This window comes from Penicillium psychrofluorescens, assembly GCF_964197705.1.
Source record: "Penicillium psychrofluorescens genome assembly, chromosome: 3".
NCBI lineage: Eukaryota > Fungi > Ascomycota > Eurotiomycetes > Eurotiales > Aspergillaceae > Penicillium > Penicillium psychrofluorescens.
In genome coordinates, this window is record NC_133441.1 from 260,794 (window position 1) to 283,962 (window position 23,169).

The 23,169-nt window shown below is 52.4% G+C and overlaps 7 protein-coding genes across 7 annotated transcripts; 4 read left to right on the forward strand and 3 right to left on the reverse strand.

The window, feature by feature from the left end:
* Positions 1-3,835: 3,835 nt before the first annotated feature.
* On the forward strand, positions 3,836-5,028 carry PFLUO_LOCUS4222 (Aminolevulinate dehydratase; the record flags this gene model as incomplete). Its single annotated transcript, XM_073781550.1, has 2 exons — positions 3,836-4,057; positions 4,126-5,028. 2 exons carry the CDS (start codon positions 3,836-3,838, stop codon positions 5,026-5,028), a joined length of 1,125 nt encoding a protein of 374 aa, XP_073638294.1.
* Positions 5,029-5,283: 255 nt separating this feature from the next.
* PFLUO_LOCUS4223 (uncharacterized protein) lies at positions 5,284-6,957 on the reverse strand (the record flags this gene model as incomplete). Its single annotated transcript, XM_073781551.1, has 3 exons — positions 5,284-6,500; positions 6,588-6,758; positions 6,807-6,957. 3 exons carry the CDS (start codon positions 6,955-6,957, stop codon positions 5,284-5,286), a joined length of 1,539 nt encoding a protein of 512 aa, XP_073638295.1.
* Positions 6,958-8,922: 1,965 nt separating this feature from the next.
* Positions 8,923-12,749, forward strand: PFLUO_LOCUS4224 (Karyopherin transporter; the record flags this gene model as incomplete). The annotated part of the gene is made up of 11 exons (XM_073781552.1): positions 8,923-8,988; positions 9,079-9,108; positions 9,155-9,227; positions 9,289-9,360; positions 9,422-10,134; positions 10,196-10,967; positions 11,024-11,494; positions 11,560-11,789; positions 11,846-12,224; positions 12,284-12,455; positions 12,509-12,749. The coding sequence occupies 11 exons, from the start codon at positions 8,923-8,925 to the stop codon at positions 12,747-12,749; spliced, it is 3,219 nt and encodes a 1,072-aa protein (XP_073638296.1).
* A 1,435-nt stretch (positions 12,750-14,184) lies between these two features.
* Positions 14,185-16,240, reverse strand: PFLUO_LOCUS4225 (uncharacterized protein; the record flags this gene model as incomplete). Its single annotated transcript, XM_073781553.1, has 4 exons — positions 14,185-15,089; positions 15,142-15,629; positions 15,679-16,120; positions 16,192-16,240. 4 exons carry the CDS (start codon positions 16,238-16,240, stop codon positions 14,185-14,187), a joined length of 1,884 nt encoding a protein of 627 aa, XP_073638297.1.
* Positions 16,241-16,492: 252 nt separating this feature from the next.
* PFLUO_LOCUS4226 (DASH complex subunit dad2) lies at positions 16,493-17,002 on the forward strand (the record flags this gene model as incomplete). Its single annotated transcript, XM_073781554.1, has 3 exons — positions 16,493-16,706; positions 16,761-16,820; positions 16,881-17,002. 3 exons carry the CDS (start codon positions 16,493-16,495, stop codon positions 17,000-17,002), a joined length of 396 nt encoding a protein of 131 aa, XP_073638298.1.
* Positions 17,003-18,267: 1,265 nt separating this feature from the next.
* Positions 18,268-19,988, reverse strand: PFLUO_LOCUS4227 (uncharacterized protein; the record flags this gene model as incomplete). Its single annotated transcript, XM_073781557.1, has 4 exons — positions 18,268-18,581; positions 18,640-18,758; positions 18,813-19,570; positions 19,620-19,988. 4 exons carry the CDS (start codon positions 19,986-19,988, stop codon positions 18,268-18,270), a joined length of 1,560 nt encoding a protein of 519 aa, XP_073638299.1.
* Positions 19,989-21,000: 1,012 nt separating this feature from the next.
* PFLUO_LOCUS4228 (mitochondrial glycerol-3-phosphate dehydrogenase) lies at positions 21,001-23,124 on the forward strand (the record flags this gene model as incomplete). Its single annotated transcript, XM_073781558.1, has 2 exons — positions 21,001-23,020; positions 23,075-23,124. 2 exons carry the CDS (start codon positions 21,001-21,003, stop codon positions 23,122-23,124), a joined length of 2,070 nt encoding a protein of 689 aa, XP_073638300.1.
* Positions 23,125-23,169: the final 45 nt, after the last annotated feature.

Consider the following 23,169-nt stretch of genomic DNA (forward strand, 5'->3'; position numbering starts at 1 on the left):
ACGAAGGACATCTTTAAAATATATAATACGCTACGCTAAGTAGCGAGCTTAGTACTGATTTAGATATAAACGGGCAAGATTAGTCTACCTAGGTACCTTAATACTATTAAAAGATGGCGGGAGGAATAGTTAGAAGCTAACCTATTAACAAACCTACTAACGTATAGCTACGACTATGGCTTCTAGGACACGTTATATATACTACTATCCTACCTATAGTTTATAGAGCTACGCGTTTAAATCCTAGATTTAGGCGGCAACTAGACTAGAAAAAGTAGCTCTAAGAGCTAGACTTAGTAGTTAGAGTAGCGACATTTATGCTAAAAATAGGAGTCCTCAGCTAATTTAGGACCTTATAGAGCACATTCTAGGCTACTAACGGCCTATAAAAAACGGGTAGTGTCATACCCTACTTACGCCCTTAGGCTAAACCGATAGGAGAGACTAATAACTATACCTCTATAAGATATAGCTTTGAACGCGAAACAATAACTAAGGAGCGGGGGTGTCATAATCTAGAGTTTCCTATTCAGCCTCTACGGCTTCGGCACTACCGAGCTACATCTACTAGCGTTAGCGGTATAGTAAGTCTAGGTTAGTTTCTATAAGGGCTGAGTCGACGAGGTAAAGCGGAGGAGGGAGCGATGTAGACGCGTTGAAGGAGGTCGATGGGAGTTGTAGGAGTGGTTAGAAGCGGGAGGAGTGCGATGGGAGGGAAAGGTCTTAGCACAATCATATAACGTAGTTGTCCCAACTACCATATAGCGTTCTGCCAGCAAATCGGCCTCACGGCTGACAGACCCGAGTATGAAAATTCATTCATTCATTCATTCACCTGTTCGTAGTTCCCTAGCTATATTAGCTATTACTATAACTCTAGTAGTCGTAATTAGATTTATTATAAAGTCTGTTTCTTTAAAATTGTAGATATCCTCCGTTTAGATGCCAAGGTTAAATCATATCTAAACAATTAGTAGATCTTCGTATAGAGCCCTTTAATAATTATACTATTGAGAATAGCGAGCTTTAAGCTCTTTATAGCGATTAGTACAGTTCTAGACAGAATTGATCCTAACGGGCCAACTATTACGTTCCTGTAATAGAATATTAGCTATTTCCCCAACTACTATTTAACTATCCAGGGCAATCCGCACTTATTTGTATATAGAATCTATTATAGGAGCAATCATATCTTATTGAAATAGTACGCCTAAAAGCCAACGATATAGGATCCGACGAGGTAGGTTCGCGAGTAGCTTTCCGAACAGAGCGAATTTTGATTGCAAATAAGGGGGGGCACAGTAGGTATTTGAAATAATGAAGTTAACGCGCTAGGGTACGATCACGATTTAGTATAGCGCTCGCGTATGGATTACGTTAGTTATACCCAAATAAGGAAGAAAGGGTTCCAAACTTATGTTTAAGGTAAAATTAACTATAGTTATATTAACATAGTTTTCTATTATAGATTATTAGTACCTATTATTACTAATCTATACTTATTTAGACTCTATAGTCAAGATAGAATTGAGAGCGAAGACCCTAGGGAGTACTAACGTAATCCACAAGCGACCCGCCCATACAAGCGAACCGCCCACCCAAAACACCATAGTGAACGTGATAAATGACAACTCATTATCGCAGCAACAATAGCTTAATGTGATATTTATCTCATGTTTAACCAATTTATGAAGTTCAAAATTTTTTATAATGTTCGGTGATTGATTCAGATATACATATATTTAGTGCCTTTGCAAATGTATTTTTTGGTAATAAAAGAAATTTTTGATTAATTTCAAATTTGAGCTAGTTCATACTATTTATTCTAGCCTACAGTAGTATCACACTAATAATCAAACAGAATAAGCATTTTGTTATTGAAATATCGAGTTGTAAAAATCATGCATTTACTATGGTTTTTTGGCGTGGGATGGTCGCCTGTATGGGCGGGTCGCTTGTGGATTACGTTACTATAATTAATTTCTATACTTATAAATCTATAGAAATAAGACGCTATAAGACTACCAAGTACGTAGTAGCTAGAATTACTAGGTTAGGATAAAATACGTACTATTCTTGAGTTTAATACATTAGTTTCTAGAAATATCTACAACTATAAGTTATTAAACGTGAAGTAATACATAATATAAAGAGTATGATACTAATGGAAGAAACCCAATAAACATTTATAAATTACGGTAGCTTTTTACTACTACTGTATTAGTACCTTTCTAGAACTTCATTCCTTAGCTAGCCAATTGTTATCTACCCCAATAAGTAGTTCTTTTATATATTGGAGAGGGTTTCAAGATATTGTACCAATTAATCACGTCTCTACATGAGTTCTTTGGGGACTAGATAGACGCCGCATGGCATGCATTAGACCAAGGGGGGATTTTTAACATAAATAGCCTAGTTCCATTTTGCCTTCTCCGAGTCTTGAAATCCGGAGCAGCGCCCGATTAAGAAGGTCACATGATACGTTTGGGGTTGCTCATTTCCTCAACAATAAAGGCGGGGATGAGCGGGCGCTACATAATAATGATATTACCTCGCACATTCTCACTCATGACCCAGGAGAAACCATTCTGAAGTAATCTTCGACTTTGGGCAAAACTACTCCCTGAAATAGATAGTGCCATAGTAGATTGCTGGAATGAGTGCACTAGTTAATAGGATGCATCCTTGGGTTTTAGGATGCGAATTTCTAGAGTGATTTTGTATCAAGTGAACCGTAGAAAAAAAGCGATCAGTGCTTCTTATAAGATCATTAGTAAACTTAAATGGCAATGTGATGGGTATAGATAATCATTGATCACTCCTCTGCTAGCTCAGCATACTCTCGGCCGCGGTGCCTCTTGGACGTGAGCCAACCAAATCTCCTGGTATGCCCAGCGTCTGTTCTCATGAGGGATGGCAATAGCCATCATCAATCTGTTTGTCTACTATACACAACCATATACGGTTTTGGTTTCCTTTGTCTATCGTGACTCTGGTTGTCTGTTCGGGTCCGAAGACCAAGGCTTAAGCTGTCTAGTGGTCTATATATATGCATCTCATATCTGAATACTCAATCCACCAGGGCGTTCACGCTCATACGTGCCCAGAGTGACATTGGCGAGTGTTCCTGGGGATAGAGCCCCCCTTCGTCAGCTGACAATCCAACCCCCAACCAATCTGTCTGCCAGCAACCAACATCGATTGAATTGACCTTCGTCCAGAGAACCAGAAAAATGTCGCAGCATGAAACTCACCTCTCTCAATATATCTTCGGCCTCCAGACGGCGCCTCTTTTGGCCAGCGGCGTCTACAGTCTATTATGGCCCGCGGCAGCGGCCGGCCTCCCGAATTCACCTCTGGAGGGGGTGAGTCCTGGCACTATCCAGGCAATGAGGTCGGTGCCAGGTTAATGCCAGATAGGACCGATGCTCACTAGCCACAGCCTGACCTCACTGTCCCTGGGGACCTTCTACGCCGTTGCATCGTACCAGAACAACATACCGATGATGATCGCCTTTATGCCGGGACGGTTGCTGGCGGCGATCGTTTTTCGTCGCAGCGGCGGGGAATGGGCGAGCGTGGCGCCCTTCGAAGGCATGATGGGTATTATTACTGCGATCGGGAGTGGATTGAAGTGTGTAAATAATATCCTTCTTAACTGCAATATGTACATGTAGTCATTTATGCACGGCAATCGCCGAGCCAATCACGGCAGATCCGATTCCGCCTTAGTGATCCCTCGGTAACCAGTGACTTCCCCAGCCATTCATTCTCTTTTTATTCTTCTTCCACCCGCCAAGGCTGCACAAGACCAAGACATTTATTCACCACTGTCATGTCCTTCTCCAACCTCGTCTCCGATATCGCCTTCCGAGACTCCAATGTCGATGATCGCAGCTCGCAAGTCTCTCGGGCTCGCTCCCAACCCACCGCTCGGTCCTACACCAGCACGACAGCAACCAGTGTCAGCATCTCCGGTGACATTTCAAGCCAATTACACTCGGGCTACAGCCACCCGTTGAGCAGATCATGGCAAGCCGAAAGACAACTAACAAAGGTGCGTCGCCCGCTGCGTGATACTCGATACCCCACCACCACCCAGCTAATGCTTCGAGGGGAAATCAGGACATGCTCATATACCCGTTATTCATCACCGACACTCCCGACGAGGCGACCCCAATCCCGTCCCTTCCGAACCAATACCGCTGGGGAGTCAACCGCCTGGTTTCTCTCTTAACCCCGCTTGTCCGGAAAGGCCTGCGGTCCGTGATTCTATTCGGAGTTCCACTGCATCCATCCGCTAAAGATGCGCTGGGGACCGCCGCAGATGACCCAGAAGGCCCTGTCATCCAAGCTATCCGTCTTCTTCGATCTCGTTTCCCCCATCTTTACATCGTGACCGACGTGTGCCTCTGCGAATATACATCCCACGGCCACTGCGGAATCCTTCGTGAAGATGGCACCCTTGACAATGCGCAATCGGTCGACCGTATCTCCGACGTCGCCATGGCTTATGCAGCAGCGGGGGCACACTGCGTTGCGCCCTCAGACATGAACGATGGTAGGGTGCGAGCCATTAAGCTCAAACTGATTGAAGCCGGAGTGGCGCACCGCGTGCTCTTGATGTCGTACAGTGCAAAATTTAGCGGCTGTCTATATGGCCCATTCCGGGATGCGGCGGGGTCCTGTCCATCATTCGGTGATCGTCGGTGCTACCAACTGCCCCCCGGAGGCCGGGGTCTTGCTCGACGGGCAATCCAGAGAGATATGGCAGAAGGCGCCGACATCATCATGGTGAAGCCGGCAAGCAGCTACTTGGACATTATCCGGGATGCCAAGGACTTGGCCAAGGATCTCCCAGTCGCGGCATACCAGGTCAGTGGCGAATTTGCCATGATCCACGCGGCTGCCAAAGCTGGGGTGTTTGACCTCAAAGCAATGGCCTTCGAAAGCACCGAGGGAATCCTGCGCGCAGGAGCAGGTATTGTGGTCAGTTACTTCGTGCCAGAGTTCTTGGATTGGCTCTAGCGCAGTCTCGGATTTGCGTTTGTGTTCATATTGTATTTTTTTGGTATCTCCAAAAGGGGAAAAAGAAGAGAGAAGAATGGAGGAAAGCATTCAGAACGCCGCCTCCGTGTAGATTCACCAGGTGGAAACATTACCTATATACATGCAGCATGACGAACCTCTGGAATAAAAAAATAGCTATGAACACACAACAAAAGGTCGCAGCAAAGATAATAATGGATCATGATCGTGTTAAAAGAACTTGAATCACAAGAATCACATATAGTGTGGCTTCATTCCCTGGAATCGATAAGGATCGATGTTGGACGCGACCAGTTCCCCAGGCCCGACATACGCCCCCCGACCCAGGCGCACCCCAGGGAAGATAATGGCCCCGGCCCCGATGTAGCAGTCTTCCTCGATCGTGACCGGACGACCCATATACGCGCTCTGGGGGCCCTTGCGCTCCTGCATCTGAACGACAGCCATGGAACTGAGGATTTGAACATTCGGCCCGATCCAGGTATGAGCGCCAATCCGGATGGGACAGTCATCCACCAACAGGCAATTCTCCGAGATCATCACATCTTCTCCAATGTGGATATTGTAACCGTAGTGGCATTTAAAGGGGGCCTCTACGACGACACCAGTTCCGAGGGAGCCTGCAGAACGCGGCGCGCCCGGCGGCGAGGTGACAACGGAGCTGGATGGGGGAACGAAAATCTCCTTGAGAAGACGATTCTGTTCCTTGGAGCTGATCCCATTGAGCGGATTGCAGGCATTGTTGAATTTGAATAATGCTGCCTTGCACCGCTCTCTCTCCTCTACCAACTGAACGTCGAATGGTCGATAGCGCTCGCCCCGAATCATCATTGCTTTCTGCGTGTCGTCACCTGGGACAGCGTGCCCGGACAGTTGATGCTCGATGCTGAGAGCCATCCGGGCTTGGGCCTGAGGGCTGTTAGGGTTCATCGTCGCCGCGGGCAATGGTCGTTGCTCCATACCACCCTGGAAGAGAGGCATATTCGATTTGGGGTGCCGTCCATGCGAGAGGTCTCGAATTGACGGGACCACTGGATAGTCCGACTTGGGTGGGCCTTCTCGAGATAATTCATGGATCGGTGGGACCTCTCGATATTCCGCTTTGGCCATATGCTCCGATACATAAGCCGGATGCCCTGCTGCTGGCCATCCTTGTTTCGACCAGGGCGCATGACTGGAACCTACACCGGTCGGGCTGGTGTTGTACTGCGGGATAGATCGATCACTACCGTCAAGGCCGAGTGTCCTCATCTTGCCCGCCTCGACCTGCTCTGTCATCCCGGGCTGTCGGTCATGGTGAGGAATGGATTCTGGTAAATATTGACCACCAATTTCGGGATAGCCTTCTTTGGACTGGAGCGGAACAGGCGTTTTTGAAGTGGAAGGCTTTTGCCAGGTACTCCGCGACGAGTATCCCTCACATAGGAAACCACCACGAATACAATTATTACCTGGATTGCGTTTATTAGACGTGTTCAATAACACGTGCCTCCGGAGCCCAGAAATAGGATGCTCCAGCGGAAAAATGGGAAACTCACATGCGGGATGCTGCTCGTCACATTTCTTCTTTCTCCGGCGACAGGTCATACAGCCCGTTTTGGTTCGGTTGCTGAAGACACGCTTCCTCTTCGGAGCGACTTGGGAGCTGGCTCCCGACCGCTCTGGGGGATAGACGCTGGATGGGGCGGGCGGAACACTGGGCGTCGAGCCTGGCAAGGAATGACTGGTGCTGACGCTCCGTTGAGAAGACTCCGGACCTTGATTCTCCCGTTGCAGCGCGTCCACGAGTTGTGCATCGGAGGCATCGATCTGCTGGGCGCGCTGTGCCTGGTGGACCAAGTGAGAATCATACTCCTGCCATGGGCCATTGGCAGACGGCGCCGGAGGCCCCTCATTGGTATCCGACATTTGGCTGGGTGCGGTGGATGGGGGGCGGACTTCCTGATCTGGCCCGGACAGAGTCCCATTGTGGTGGGAGTTACAGTCGTCTCCTGCACGATAATTGGGACTTTTTGAGAAACCGGGTCTTTCTGCATTTTGCAGAGACCTCTCTCTCGACTCGGACCTCTTGCGTTTGTTCCTGTTCTCGTGGGAGGTGCTTTGGGAGGAGGATTTGGGGGACAATCTCTCTTCCTGGTCATGACCAGGTCGATTTACGGATTCATGATTGCCTTTCGTCCATTGATCACGGAGCCCAGGCTGCTTGCTCCCGGTGTTGTTCGGGCCACTCGAACTGGGAACGGCCGGGGTCGCGCCGGACCCGATCGAGTCCCTGCCATTGACGGCTGTAAAGCGGGAGGGACTATGGTCCGTCCCTGTCTCGGTTCCGGAGTCGTGGTTGCTGTTCATCTCGAGGGCTGACCGCTCCTATCACGATTGGTACGGGACGAGACACTCACAACGGCGGCCCAGGATTCGTCGCGGGGCTGATTCTCCTCCGTGAGCGGGGGGCAATCCACATGCAGAGTCGTCTCCCTCGCCGTCAATGATTCTCGCCGCCTCACAGCCGCGATGACCGCTGGGAATAATGCGGTGCGCCGGGCCGATCGCTGCACTCCACGGAAACTCAATTGGGAGACCAATTTGCCCGGGACTCGGCGATTCGACTCGAGATCTTTGGGATCTGTTTCTTGCTCTATTGCGGACTCTCTAGGCGAGTGATGTACGTTGGATCGCCGGCTCAAGTGGGGCCCACGAGGTGGTTGAGCCGGAGATGAGATTGTGAGGGTGTGTGAGAGCGCGCGGCAAAACAGACGGGGAAGCGCGAGCCAGTTTAGAGAGGGAAAGGCAAGGGGAGGGGGGGGGGGAAAGAAGAAGTAAGAGAAAGAAGAACAGAGATAGAGAGGGTAAGAGGGTAGAGTCACATCCTTTGGGGGCGGCTGGGAGGGAAGGAAGGGAAGGAAGGGAAGGAAGGAAAGGAAAGGGAAGGGAAAGAGGGAAAGAGGGAAGGAGGGGAGGGGGGGAGGTGGTAGTACGACCGTACGAGTGCTCAGCACCTAGGGCACTGTGCCTACACACTAACTCAGAATAAAAATAATCATATCATGAGGGCGAGAAAGGGGGTTGGCGCGCGCGATCAGCAACGCCGGCGTCATCCGCGCGGCCAATCAGACGCCGCACGAGAATAGCGGCGGTTCAGCTGGACGCGCGCGACCCGGTCTGTGGGTTGGCGCTGACAAATCGCGGGTGGTGCCAGGGTTGGCGCCCAACTCGCGCATTGGGCGGTTAGTTAGTTCTGCTGCGCTCGCTGCGCTCGCCTAACTAACCGTAGCCGCTGCTGCGTGAGGCGGGTAGTACAGACGGGAGGGAATATATGATTAGAGGACGCGGAGGGAGCAGTCCAAGGCGAGCTGTCAGGTTAACCTCGTACACGACGTACGGAGGCACTTCGTTACAGGTACCGGGCCATTGATCCCCGAATGGTCCTAGGATGCTGATGTAGTTGTTACTGTGCAGCGCCAGACGGAGCTGCTGACTCAGCCCCATACATCACCCCGAGATGGCTGCGCTGCCCTGCCCTTCAATTCACCGCCAGAGCTTTCCCCCATTTCTTCTTCCCCTCCAACCCCCATCAACCGCTCTTCGTATCTTCGTCTGAGTAGTCGCCTGGAAAACGGTCCATCCTCAGCCTCTCACTCCCGGTTCCCGCGCTACCCACGAAGGCCCCTCCAATCCCGATCGCCCTACCCCACCGTGCTTCTCTCATTCTCACCTTCCTATTCCCACCACCAACCCCCTCCATCCCTTCCCGTTTGACGGGGAACGCGCTGCTGCAGCTCCTTCAACATCACCCCTCTCTGTCGGTCATCACCTGCCTCGCTGTCCTGAAGGTCGTTTCGCATCCAAGGCGACTGCGCCATTCCCTGCGGCGGGATGTCTGTTTCGATCCAAGAGCTGGACAACACGGTCCGAGCCTTCTACGAGGGCAAGGGAGATGTCGTAAGTCAACTGCTGTGTTCTGCTTCTCCAGACACTACTGTTTTTTCCCACGCTTCCTCGCAATCGGAGACTGACACTCAATGGCGGTAGCAAAAACAAGCCCAGCAGACTCTGACTGAGGTAAGTGTGATCAGCCACCACACGATGTGGTACTAATCCCTTCTAGTTCAAACAAAACCCCGATGCCTGGGTCACCGTGGGGAATATACTCGAGGAGGCGACGTATCCTCAGACGAAATGTGTGTTAACGACTCGATCCCCCCCTCCCAATATGAGAAAGAGATTTGCTAATGGCATTAGACCTTGCCCTCCAAGTCCTCGACGATGTGATTATGACCCGATGGAAGGTCCTGCCCCGTGATCAATGCCAAGGTAACGATAGGACACACCCGGTGATGGTTGGACGTGCTGGAAAGCTGACCGGGTTAAAAAGGGATCCGCAATTTCATCGTCAATTTCATCATCGAAAACTCCAACTCGGAAGAGAAGCTGCGCACCGAACGCGCCTTTCTGAACAAGCTCAACCTGGTCCTCGTTTCCATTCTGAAGCAAGAGTGGCCCCACAACTGGCCGACGTTCATCAACGAGATTATTTCCTCCTGCCATGCCAGCCTTTCCATCTGCGAAAACAACATGGCCATCCTACGATTGCTGTCCGAGGAAGTGTTTGACTTCTCGCAAGACCAGATGACGTCCGCCAAGGCCAGGAATCTGAAGACATCCATGACCCAGGAATTTGCGTCCATCTTCCAGCTGTGTTCCGAAGTCCTCAACACTGCCAACCAGCCGACCCTGGTCAAGGCCACTCTGGAAACCCTCTTGCGCTTTTTGAACTGGATTCCGCTGGGCTACATTTTCGAGACCCCCATCATCAACACCCTCTTGACGCGGTTCTTGGACGTTCCCGACTTCCGAAATGTCACGCTCAAGTGTCTGACGGAAATTGGTGGGTTGCAAATCGGGCCGCCCTACAACTACGACGAGCGATTGGTGCACATGTTCACGGAAACCCTGACCACCGTGTCCAATGTCATTCCGTTGTCCATGGACCTGAAGCAAACCTATTCGAGGAGCAATTCGAGGGATCAAGAGTTTGTGTCGAACCTGGCGCTTTTTCTGTCGAGCTTTTTCAGTGCCCATTTGGATGTACGTTGTGACCTGTTCACTAGTTCCTTGATTCCTCATAGTGCTAACACTCTGTTTCTAGCTCATTGAGAGATTGCCGAATCAGGATTACCTGACACACGCGCATTTGTACCTCATCCGCATTAGCCAGATCGATGATCGAGAGGTTTTCAAGATCTGTCTCGATTACTGGACGCGACTTGTCCAAGAGCTCTACGAAGAGATGCAACAACTTCCCATCACCGACCTCAACCCCTTGGTGACTATGGGCGTCAGTGGTCTTTCCAATGGCGGCGCACCCCATCCTAGCACCCTAGCAAACTATCCCCTTCGCAAGCACAAGTACGAATCTGTGCTATCAAACCTGCGTACGGTCATGATTGAGAAAATGGTTCGTCCTGAGGAAGTTCTGATTGTCGAAAACGATGAGGGTGAGATTGTGCGTGAATTCGTCAAGGAGAGTGACACGATCCAGCTCTACAAGACGATACGCGAGTGCTTGGTCTATCTCACGCATCTGGACGTGGTGGATACCGAGAATATCATGATCGACAAATTGGCGAAGCAAGTTGATGGCAGCGAATGGTCATGGGCGAACTGTAACACGCTTTGCTGGGCGATTGGCTCAATCTCCGGTGCCATGAATGAGGAAACCGAAAAACGATTCCTGGTGACCGTGATTAAGGATCTCCTTGGCCTGACCGAACAGAAGCGTGGCAAGGACAACAAGGCCGTCGTGGCAAGCAATATCATGTACATCGTGGGTCAGTATCCACGGTTTTTGAAAGCCCACTGGAAGTTCTTGAAGACTGTCGTCAACAAGCTTTTCGAATTCATGCACGAAACACACGAAGGTTTGTATTCCTCTTCCCAGAAACAGTGACTACCCTTTGCTGATCCCCTCATGTAGGTGTTCAGGACATGGCATGCGATACTTTCATCAAGATCGCCAACAAATGCCGACGGCACTTCGTAGCGCTCCAGCCTGGTGAGAACGAAGCCTTCATCGAGGAAATCGTTCGCAGCATGAGAAAGATCACCTGCGATCTGTCCCCTCAGCAGATCCATACCTTCTACGAAGCCTGCGGCTACATGATCTCTGCCCAGGGCCAAAAGGGCCTCCAAGACAGGCTGATTGAAAATTTGATGGCACTGCCCAATTCGGCATGGGATGCTATCATCGCCCAAGCGAAGCAGGACTCGACGATTCTCCAGGATGGTGACACGATCAAGATTATTGGTAATATAATGAAGACCAACGTCGCCGCTTGTTCTTCCATTGGCACCTACTTCTACTCGCAGATTGGCCGCATTTATCACGATATGTTGAACATGTATCGTGCCGCCAGCCAACTCATCAACGACGCTGTTGCGCATGATGGTAATTCACTCCAACCCTATTGTGAGGTTCATGACTGACTCTTTATTCTTTTAAAAAAAAAACAGGCAGCATTGCTCCAAAAACGCCGAAGGTTCGCGGGCTTCGGACCATCAAAAAGGAGATCTTGAAACTCATCGACACCTATGTCGAGAAGTCGGACGATCTCGAAATGGTTAATACCAACATGGTTCCACCACTTCTTGAAGCCGTCCTGGTAGATTACAACCAAAACGTCCCGGATGCACGCGAGGCAGAGGTGTTAAACGCCATGACCACGATCATCCACAAGCTTCACGTAAGTTTCTCCAACTCCAAGTGAGCCAGTTGCTCTCTGCTAACATATTCATATAGAATCTCATGGAGGACAAGGTCCCGGCCATCATGGAAAGCATCTTTGACTGCACGTTGCAGATGATCAACAAAGATTTCCATGAATACCCTGAACATCGTGTCCAGTTCTTCAAGCTGCTTCAGGCCGTCAATCTGTACTGCTTCCCGGCGCTCTTGAAGCTCGATGCCACGCAGTTCAAATTCGTGATCGATTCCTGCATGTGGGCCAGTAAACATGACAACCGCGAAGTTGAGAATACTGGTCTCACCATGTGTCTGGAGCTGATGAACAACATGGCCGAGACCGACATGCAGACCTCGGGCATCTTCTTCCGACAGTTCTACATTCCGATCCTCCAGGATGTCTTCTTTGTCGTTACCGATAGCGACCACAAGGCTGGTATGTATAGTTTTCTGCCATCCGACAAGATGCGTTGCTCATCATGTATCTATTTTTAGGATTTAAACCCCAGGCCATGCTCTTGTCACGCATGTTCTACTTCGTTGAATCTGGCAAGATCCAGGAACCGATCTACAGCCCTGACCAGGCTCCTGCTGGAACCTCAAACAAAGATTTCTTGCAGGAGTATGTTGCAAACCTGTTGCAGAATGCGTTCAAGAACCTCCAAGAGTATGATTTCCCACGCACCACAGTCGAGTTATTGATGCTAAAACATTCCACAGCGTACAAATCAAGCAATTTGTGGTCGGGCTGTTTACATTTACCGATGACCTAAACAAATTCAAGACCCACCTGCGTGATTTCTTGATCTCTCTGAAAGAGTTCTCGGGTGACAATGCCGATCTCTATGCTGAAGAGCGCGAGCAGGCTGTGCGTGATGCTCAAGCTGCTGAACGGGATCGAGCAATGAAGGTCGGGGGCTTGCTTAAGCCTTCGGAAATGGACCAGGAGGATGAACTATGACTTGATCAGGAATTGCGCACTGAGTTGCCACCCGCTGCTTCGACTGGCTTCCCTGAACGAGCAAGGGATGCGAAATTGGCGTCGGCAAATGACTGTCTCGATGGCTGGTCTCTCTACGCGCTCTAGGCTACAAGTCAGGGCGGGCGCGGTTGCTGTACTTTGAGAATTGGGCATGCGGAATAGACCAGCGAGAACAACCCCTCGTTTTCCTGGCATGATGTACTTTGAAGCTTTCAGCGCAAGAGAATTAACAAAGCTAGAGCTGTTGTGAATCGCCATTCCGTAGAACTCCCCAATCCAGTAGGCGGTGTGGCCCAATCGTCGCTGGCCCTGCGGCCGGAAGCTCATCTTGTCTTCCTTCTAACCCTTCATCACCTACTATGTCTCAAACACGCCAGCCGCTGTCTTCCCAACCTCAGCCCCAGACGACGACGGAAACCCGCGATTCGTCCACTCTTCGTGTTTCGGGGACTCTTCGGCTAAGAGGCGAGGACATCTCGTCGACTAGCGCCGAGCCTTCTCCCGCTCGCCACATCCGATGGAGTGAGGATGTCGTCGATAATGAAGGAATGGGGAAGAAAAGCTCGAAGGGTGAGTCATTTTCTCTCATCTCCCCGTTTACAATCAAGTCTAACACCTAGTGCCAGTGTGCTGTATCTACCACAAATCCAGACCCGTGGGAGAGAGCAGCTCCGAATCAGAGTCGTCGGATTCCAGCTCGTCGGATTCGGACAGCGACAACGAATTCGATCCTCGCACGAACCGGGCAAACCACTCGCACCACTCACATCCTCGCGGGCGGGGACCACAACGTGGACGGCCATCAGAAGAGTCCTCGGACCAGGGTCACAATGCTTGTTGTCCAGAACATCACAAACCGAAGAGCAAGAAAAGAAGGCCAAGCCCAAATGCATACGAGAAAATGCCCAAACCGTCTAAAAGCCATTCGCAAGGCACCTGAGGCGAAGGAGACTAAATGAGTCTCAAGCCGCCTGGTTGCTAGACTTAACCCCTCCCCCAACAACAACAACATGGTTTCGGCTTGTTCACACCCTACACCGAGAGGTTTCCAGTATCGGTTGCTTCGATTGCGCCTAGGGATTTTGGCCGAGAGCCGTGACACATCATGCCACCCGGTTTGGATCTTGTCCTCCAACCCCTGTGGACCAGATCAAGCTACCACCAAGAACTTTGGTGTTAGCGAGACTAGGACACAGCACTCATTGGGCGGACGTATACGTGAATGTATCATAGGGCATCACCAAACGGTCTTAGCTGGGCATTCTACATTAACAGAGGAAGAAGGGACAGACTATTCAGTTCCAAGACCCGACGCGCGCGAGGGTATATGTGCTTTAACCGCAACAAGCCTGGTCTATAGAGAAAAGTAAATACATGATTGTTTAGTAGCACATGCACAAATTAGAGTCGGCCATCAGAGCATCATGCTTTTCCGCCGAGCTGCAACGCGATGCCCACGTCGGGCCTGTTTCATATCCATTGCGTCCCCATCCTCATCCAACGAGCTGTATTTCGACGGCGGATACAGCTCCACAGTTCGACTGGCTGCAGATTGTGCCCATAAAGAAGACTTGACATTGACATTACCTCCAGGCGACACAGCGAGGCTCGTGGTCTTTGGATTGGAAGAGTGCCGCCGGGTCTGCCTTGCCGGAGCCAGCGCTTCTGTAGACCCTTTGGTAGAGAGGTCTGCGAGGCTATCGTCCATATCAAATGGGCCGTCATGCTGTTTCGTCGAGGACACCTTGCGTTTCCGTCGAGACACCATTGCCAACAACTGTTCTGCAGAGGGGTCCTGGTCCGCGAGCGCCAGATCGGCCGGAAGGATGCTAGCAGAATGCCATTCCCCTTCCTCGCTCAAGCTTTCTCGGCCAGCCTGGAACGCGGAAGATCTGCGATACCCCTTTCCTCCAACGGCATCGATCAATTCACTGGTCGGGCGCCGCATCTTGTCTCTCAGGTTGGGCTCCGCATAGCTGACCACCGCTCCCCGACGTCGCGAGGACCGGGATCCGGCTGTGGGCTCTTCAAGTGCGGTAATCGATTCTTCGTCGAGAGTTATCACTGCCGGCTCTCGGGGTGGTGCTGGTTGTATCTGAATAGGTTCTTCTGTCCCAGCACCGCGGCTGGTGCAATTCTCCTTCGTTGGAACAATCCCACTTCGATATTCATGCGCCTTGGACTTCAAGTCCTTGGTCTTCAGCTCCTTTCCTTTCATGGAGGACTTGCTATTCTCATTCTCTTCGCGTCTCTTTGGCCGAGAGGTTAGAGGGGCCGGCCGAGCTTTTCGAGGTGAGCCGAGGTTAGTATTCGCGCTTTCTATTGGATTTGTCAGTACAAGTGTTCACATCAGGAGCAGTGTTGTCCGTACTTGGCTCGAGAACCTTCCGCCTGGCGAGGTTTGCGGGGGCTGTTTTCATCTGAACCGGCCGTTGTATAGGGGAAGAGTTCAACGGTTCAATCTGTCTTTGAGGGCTGCGACTGGGCCGGCTGAACTGGAATTCATCATCCTCTGAAACATCACCAGGTGTGAACCTCCCGTCCCGTTCTGGACTGAACTTGCGCTTTGCCCCTGACTTCAAGGTGGGCGTCGGTTCGTCACTTGGGCACGGCTGTTGGCGAGTAATGGGTGATTCTGACTTCTTTTTCTTCTTCCTGGTCTCAAGTATTGGTGGGAGGAATGGATCAGAGTCATCCGCTATATCTTGGTCGATTTGACTCTCATCAGGTGAGAGTTCTGGTAGTTCGACGCTGGGAGGTTCCTCTTCTGCATCCAGCTGAGCTGGTGTCGCGTTGCTCTCGCGAGGACATTCAATAATGCTGGAATTGCCGTCCACAAGATCATGAAGCTCCTGTATCCTGTACCTAATTTAGCACCCATCCCAGGTATTCGTTTCTGACCACTTACTCTAACGTCCGCCGCGGGTAGTATTTGTCCTCCAATATGGCGGGGAGCTTTCGGCCATCGCAGCCTCCCTGCTCCTCAGGCTCGGACATCCGTGGGGTTGTCTCTGGAGCGGTTGGCTTTGGTCGGCCCATATTGGCCGACCCCGATCGTTCATCGCACAACTTGCCCACCTGGCGCGGCAGCATCCCCAGGTCCGTGGTCAAGGCGCTCAACTCTGCCAGCTTTGCATCCAGCTTGGATTTTATCTCATACACCCCATCACGCAAGATTTTGGCCGACTCCAGCCTTTCAATTTCCTGACTAAGAGTGATGACCTGCTCGCGCAGAGACACATTTTCGGATAACAGATGCGTCACCTCGGACTCGAGACTGCGGATACGCAGCGATTGCATGGAATTCACACGCGCAATCTCTCGGTTCTGTCGCACAAACCGCCGTTTTACTATATTGGCCAGCGAGTCAGCGCAAACTGCTGTTAAGAGGGGTGGCGGGCGCACCGACGGGGGGACTCACAAGCATCGATCGACTCCATCGGAGCGGGGAGCTCATTCAACCGTGCCATAATTGGGAAACAGGGCGCAGCATCGGTCAACGCGACTAGAGTGAGTGGTAGGTGTGATGGGGGGGAAACAAGGTTAGGAAGGTAAACACTGGGAATGCTCGGGCGATGTTGATGTTTGCCCGCATCGGGACTAGCGCGGTGCTGACTCAGACATGGTGCCTTCCTTCTTCCGTCCGGCATTCTTTCTACATTTCATCGTCATCATCATCATTGTTGTTGTCGCCCATGGCCTACTCGTCTCGCCCAGCGTCCATGCTTGCGCCCGGGGTGCCTGCTCCCCCCGCTCTCCGTCAGCCTAGCAGCTCCCAAGCGAGCGCACAGCAGCAGTCTGCGCTGTCGACGCGCATCGCCGCGAAAAAGGCCGAACTGGACAATCTGCGACAGCTCCGCGACCTGAGCGGAACGCTGGCCATGCAGATGCAGGCGTTGGAGAGCAAAGTGTCAACCCTCAAAGATGGTACAGAAGGTTCGTCCAACCCCCCATCCGACTCCCTGCCGCGTGTGTTTTGACGTGGCCTAGCCGTCGCTTGCGTGCTCGCCAATTGGGAGAATGTCCTCCGGGCCATCAGTATTGCCTCTCGTACGTGTTATTGCCTCCGTGGATTCCACTATGCACCAGACTCATGCATGATACATACAGAGAAGGCCAGTGGGCTCCACGAACATGCCGAGAACGAGGCAGAAGCGCCCAAGGCGGATGATCGCCTGCCTGCGACGCTCGTGCGCATACCCGCCGAACCGAGTGAGCGGACTAGCGAATAAGAATGATCGCCGATGATGATGATGATAAACAATGAGGGACTCTCTGTTCCCAACGCAGCAAATGACGAGTCGGGCACACGTGGTCCCGTCGATCCAGCTGCGCTAGGAGTCTGTACATGTTGGTGGTACCTCTGGCCTCGGACACTCCCACCTCTACCCTTCGGTACCGAGGGGTACCTCCCTCGAACTTCCATGTACCACGTTGGTACTTCCTGCCAATCCGACACTACGATTCGCCGCCGAGCACGTAAGGTACCGTATCGACGGCGCCATGTGGGGCTGCCTGCCTGTTTGGGGTGCTTGCACGCTGCAGGGGGCAAGTGGGAACCAATCAGCATTTTTCTCAAGCGCCCGAGCCACTGCAAAAATGCATGAAGAAGTTGGTTCCCCCGCAATCCAGTCGGGAACTCGCAGGACTGCGTCAAGTACATATACAGAATAGCGTCTGCTCATTTGACTCTCACTTCTCACTCACTACTCCTACTGCTACTACTGTATCACTCAAATTATGTCTGCCGAATGGTCTCTTGATTTCTGTCTGGTCTGCGACCGCCAGACCCTAGGCAGCCCCTACTGCTCCCAATCCTGCCGTCTCGCCGAGCTGTCGTCTGACAACCCTACTCTGGCTCACTCGGCCTCCTCGTCAGAAACCACCCCCAGCTCGGAAACCCCAGACTCGCTCCGGCAATTGCTATCGGCCTCATCTTCACAAACCTCTCTGTCATCACTGAAGAGTCATCCCTCCGACCCGTCTATGCTATCCAACCACCTCCAGGATGAACTGCGGGACTATGCCAGTTCTTTCGACCAAGTCCGAGACCTCAAACGACGGATGACCTCCTAATCAACCTCCACACCTTCCCACGGCAGCAACCTCATTTTTCTCTTGCTCGTCCTGAAACACTATATCTCTTTTTTGCATCTCAGAATGGATTGATTCCCGGCGTCGGTACTACAGGAAAAAAGACTTGTAATGTTTTTGGTGCTTTTTTGGTGAACCCCACCACTCATCTCATTGCCATGTACACGAACCTATACCCCCTCAGACTATACATATATTGATGGATCATTGAACGGAGTTGCAGAGCATGTGGCCGGACGGTATTGGTCTAATAGTGTCATGCTGACAGCAAAAGGCACGCTACAGCCTGGATTTCTCATGTGTGTTTGTTTTTGCTTTTTTTGTTTGATGTTGCAAATGTCGCAGATTGTAAATTACTTCTTTTTGATCCGAATCAAATTCTTCATGAAGCATACCCGGCCCGTTAGGACGGGTCCTCCAACACTTTGCCCAGCGCCTTCTCATCTCTTGGAACAAAGCGGACCTTATATCGCTGCGGAATGGCCACCAAGCTGGTCGGGTCTGAGTTGCCCCGGACGGGATGCCAGTCGGCCTTGTCAGACGGCTCGATGCGGAAGCTGTTTAACATGCGCATGAACACCAGGTAGAGCTCACGGTTGGCCAACAAGGACCCTGCACACATGCGATAGCCCATGCCGTAAGTGAACATGGGTGCATCCGGCTGCTCCAGCCATCGCTCGGGGCGAAACTCGTCCGGATCGGTCCACACCTCGGGATCTGCACCATCCGTCAGTCTCCAGGTGGCCCCTAGTGGGTCGTTGATAAGGAATCTTACCCATGTTGCAGGCCCACGCGTTCAAGAAAAAGACTGTGCCTTTGGGTAGCACGATGCCGTTGTACGTAATGTCCTGAATCGAGGTGCGTGGTAGTGCCAGCCGGAGGACGGTGAAATATCTATGAAGATGGTCAGCAGGACTCCTTGTATATATTATGGGCAACGTGTCCTACCGAAGGCACTCTTTGACGAGAGCTGCCACATAGGCACACTTCTGGTCATCATCGGCCGCACACATCGGCTCATTCGGGCCGTACATCTCCCCGATCGCTTTGGCCGCCTTGCCCTGGACATCTGGGCGCTGAGAGAGCAGACAGATACTCCATGCAACCAGGGTGGTAACGGTGTCCAGTCCACCCGAGAGCATGGTCAAGCTAATCGACGTGAGCTCCTCGCTGTTTAGCTTGGCTTCCTTGTCGAGGATGATGTTGGCCTGAATGCATGGCTTGTGAATACCCTTCTCCATGCGATCATCTAGATCGCGGTTGAGCCCGCTCAGATACTTGTCCCGACGGATGCGCATCTCGGCCGCTTTTTGGGAGTTGGAATTGAATGGGTTCAGACGGAGCAGAGGGACATAGTCCTGCAGGTTGCCCGTGGTGCTGCGGAACTTGCTGATTTCCTCCTCGACATGGGTGATCTCATCGAACAGTTCCTCCTCTTGGGACGCAATCCTCGTGCCCCAGTTCAGGGTCAGGGCTAGGCTCAAGCTCAGCCGTTGGATCATCGGCATCGGGTCGACGGGACTCTGCCCCCCCATGCCATATTTATACAGCTCGGCCACGAAGGCCTTGGACTCGACATCCAGGTGGGTCACGTACGTTTCCACGGACGGACGGTTGAGCGCCGAGGCGGCGCCCTTTCGGCGTCGCTTCAACGAATCACTGTATGGTGATGTTCCAATGGTGGTGCCGGCAGTGTTGGACACGATCTACAGCCAATGAGGTGATGCAACCTATCAACCGACTAAGTGGACGTACCTTGTGGAAAGTATAAAACTCAGGACGGGAGCTCAGGGCCTGCGCGTTTTGTCCAAACAGTACTTTGGCCGCGGCGGCCGAATTGACCACGACGACGGGGATGTTGCCCAGCTGGATCTGATACACAGCTCCATGCTTCTTCGACCACAACCGATATTGCTCCGCCGCATTTGTTCGGATCTGAGCCAGGTTCCCAATCAGCGGCAAGCCCCGGGGGCCTTTCATGCCCTGCACGCGAGCCGATGCACGAATGAATTCATTGATGATGACGTAAATAAGTGGAATGATGAGCGTCGCCACAGCCAGGGCGCGCAGTGGGGACTCGAGGGCCCGATCTTGCAGGGTCGACAGCGCTGCGGCAACGGCCATGGTTGTTCACTATCCGAGTTGGTCTTGAACTGAACATCGAGTTTCGAGACATCCCGGATTATGTATCAGTTCAGGCCGTATGGAACATTTCCGGGTTGGCCTCGGTCTCTTTTACCCCACACTTCTTCCCGATGGACGTCTAGAGATGAAGGCATTCCGCAGCCGGAATTGGGCCGCAGCGCAAGGCGCTGCCGGAAAGGCAGCGCTTTACCTTGAGTCGTGGATGGTCGGAGTACTACTTGTTTCATGAATCTCTCTCCTCCAAAATGTTTTCCGGGTCTGCCCTACATATATATAAGAGAGAGAGAGAGAGAGAGAGAGAGAGAGCGAGAGAGAGAGAGAGAGCGAGAGAGAGAGAGAGAGATCTGACGGGTCTGTTGAGCTGCGCTAGAATCGTTTCCCAGTCATCTCACCCACCTCTGCTGACAATCGGGTTACCCAGCATGCTCCAAACCACGTAAGGATCCATCTCTACCGTGATGTTCCCAAGATCTGAAATCCCCTGCCTACCGCTAGGGCTATGACATAACTCACTGAATCGCCAGCTTAAATCTCTGCGCATCACCTGCCCGGGTCCCACTGCCTCAGCTGCCGAGCCCATTATTGGTGGGTTTGTGGTCCCTCCGCCAATAATACGAGGCTCGTGGTACCCAGTACCGCCCCAGTACCGCTGGCCCCCGTGCGGCTTCCTGCCAGGGAAACGGGAGCGATGGCGTACCGGGTACCACAGCCTCGCTATTCCTGCCTTTCCTGTCGCCCGTGCAATCTATTGACTGCGTCACCTGCCCCCGTTCGCCTCTCCCACTCGCCCTCCCTCTCACCCTTCCTTCTTTTTTCTCCTATTTCCCCTTTCCATCCCCTCGGGAAATTATTCTCTCTCGACACACACATACCTGCACACTATCAATCTCTTACCTGGTCTCTTCCAGCTTCAATTCATTGGCCCCCAGAATCGCCGGGCAATTGAATCAGACCACTTCCCGGGAAGACCAGCTGCTGTCGCATTCGGATAATGGCCGCTCGTTATTCGCGTAAATTCCTGCGACCTCTGCTCTATACCTCAGCCGCTGCGGCCACGGGCGCCGGTGTCCTGTACGTCTCATATCGCCCACGCAATATCCCCGGTCTCGAGGCGCCTGCAGTTCCTCCACCAGGATATCGCGAGGGCAAGCTGGTACCTCCGAGTTTCCCTCCGATTAAGTCGCGCAGCGAGCAGATCCAGGATCTGAAGCGCAGCCAGGAAGATGAGCCCTACGATCTGCTGGTGATCGGCGGCGGTGCCACGGGATCGGGCATCGCGCTCGATGCCGCCACTCGAGGATTGAGGGTCGCTGTGGTGGAGAGAGACGATTTCAGTGCGGGAACCAGCAGCAAGAGTACCAAGCTGGTGCACGGTGGTGTCCGCTATTTGGAAAAAGCGGTTTGGGAGTTGGACTATAACCAGTATAAGCTCGTGAAGGAGGCGCTCCGCGAGCGCAAGTACTTCCTGAACACGGCACCGCACCTCTCCCAGTGGCTGCCGATCATGGTGCCGCTACAGAAATGGTGGCAAGCCCCCTATTTCTGGGCGGGTACCAAGGCCTATGATTTCTTGGCCGGCTCCGAAGGTATCGAGAGTTCCTACTTCCTGACCAAGAGCAAGGCGATCGACGCATTCCCCATGTTGAAGCGGGACTCGGTCATTGGAGCCATGGTGTACTATGACGGTGCTCACAACGATTCGCGCATGAACGTTTCGCTGGCCATGACCGCTGCCCTGTACGGGAGTACCGTGGTGAATCACCTGGAGGTCACCGGACTGACTAAGGATGAATCGGGCAAGCTCAGCGGCGCGCACGTCAAGGATGTGATCCTCGAGAAGAACGGCCAGGACTCGCCGCAGTTCACCATCCGAGCCAAGGGTATCATCAACGCAACTGGTCCCTTCACGGACTCGATTCGCAAGATGGACGAGCCCGAAACCAAGGAGATTGTGGCTCCTAGTTCCGGTGTCCACATTATTCTTCCTGGCTACTTCAGCCCTTCCAACATGGGCTTGATTGACCCGTCTACCTCCGATGGACGTGTGATCTTCTTCCTGCCGTGGCAAGGCAACACCATCGCCGGTACCACCGATCAGCCTTCGGAGATCTCCACGCAACCCGAGCCGTCGGAGAAAGACATCAACTGGATCCTGTCCGAGGTGCGCAGATACATTGCCCCTGATATCACTGTCGACCGAGGCGACGTCCTTGCTGCGTGGTCAGGTATCCGTCCCCTGGTCCGCGACCCGAAGGTGAAGAGCTCCCAAGCGCTGGTTCGCAACCACCTCATCTCTGTTTCTCAGTCCGGCCTGTTGACCTGCGCTGGTGGCAAATGGACCACCTACCGCCAGATGGCCGAGGAGGCCGTGGATGAGGCCATCAGCTCCTTTAAACTGAAGCCTCGCGAAGTGGCCTCCGTCCCGGACATCAGCGGCGTGGGTGGCAGCGGGTTGGTTTCCGATGGTGCCGTGCTGGACGGTAGTTGCCAAACTCACCAGGTGCGCCTGATCGGTGCTCACGGCTACTCAAAGACACTCTTCATCAACCTCATCCAGCACTTTGGTCTTGAGACCGACGTGGCCCAGCACCTCACAACGGCCTACGGTGACCGCGCATGGCAGGTTGCTGCCTTGTCATCCCCCACGAATGCCCGATTCCCCGTCCGAGGCTGCCGTCTCTCGGCCCTCTACCCCTTCATCGATGGCGAGGTCCGTTACGCTATCCGCCATGAATACGCTCAGACCGCAACCGACGTAATTGGGCGCCGCACTCGCTTGGCATTTTTGAATGCCGAGGCGGCCCTTGAAGCACTCCCCAGCGTCATTGAACTGATGGGCGAGGAATTGAAGTGGAGCAATGCGCGCAAGGATCTAGAATGGACCGAGTCTCTGGCCTATCTGAGCTCCATGGGTCTTCCCACGAGCCTCCTCGGTCTATCCAGACTCGAGGTGCAAGGAGGTCGAGTGAAGGAGCTCGATGATGCAGACCGCAAATTAATCACTCGGATTGGTATGTAACTTCACTCCATGGGTAGTACTTTTTCTTCTCTGACTCTTTTCATAGAACCCCCGGCGGACATGCTCGAGGTCGACACTCGGTCGACCAACAAATAGATCTGTTTTTTTAATATAGAGCTGGGTTATGTAAAATAGAATTGG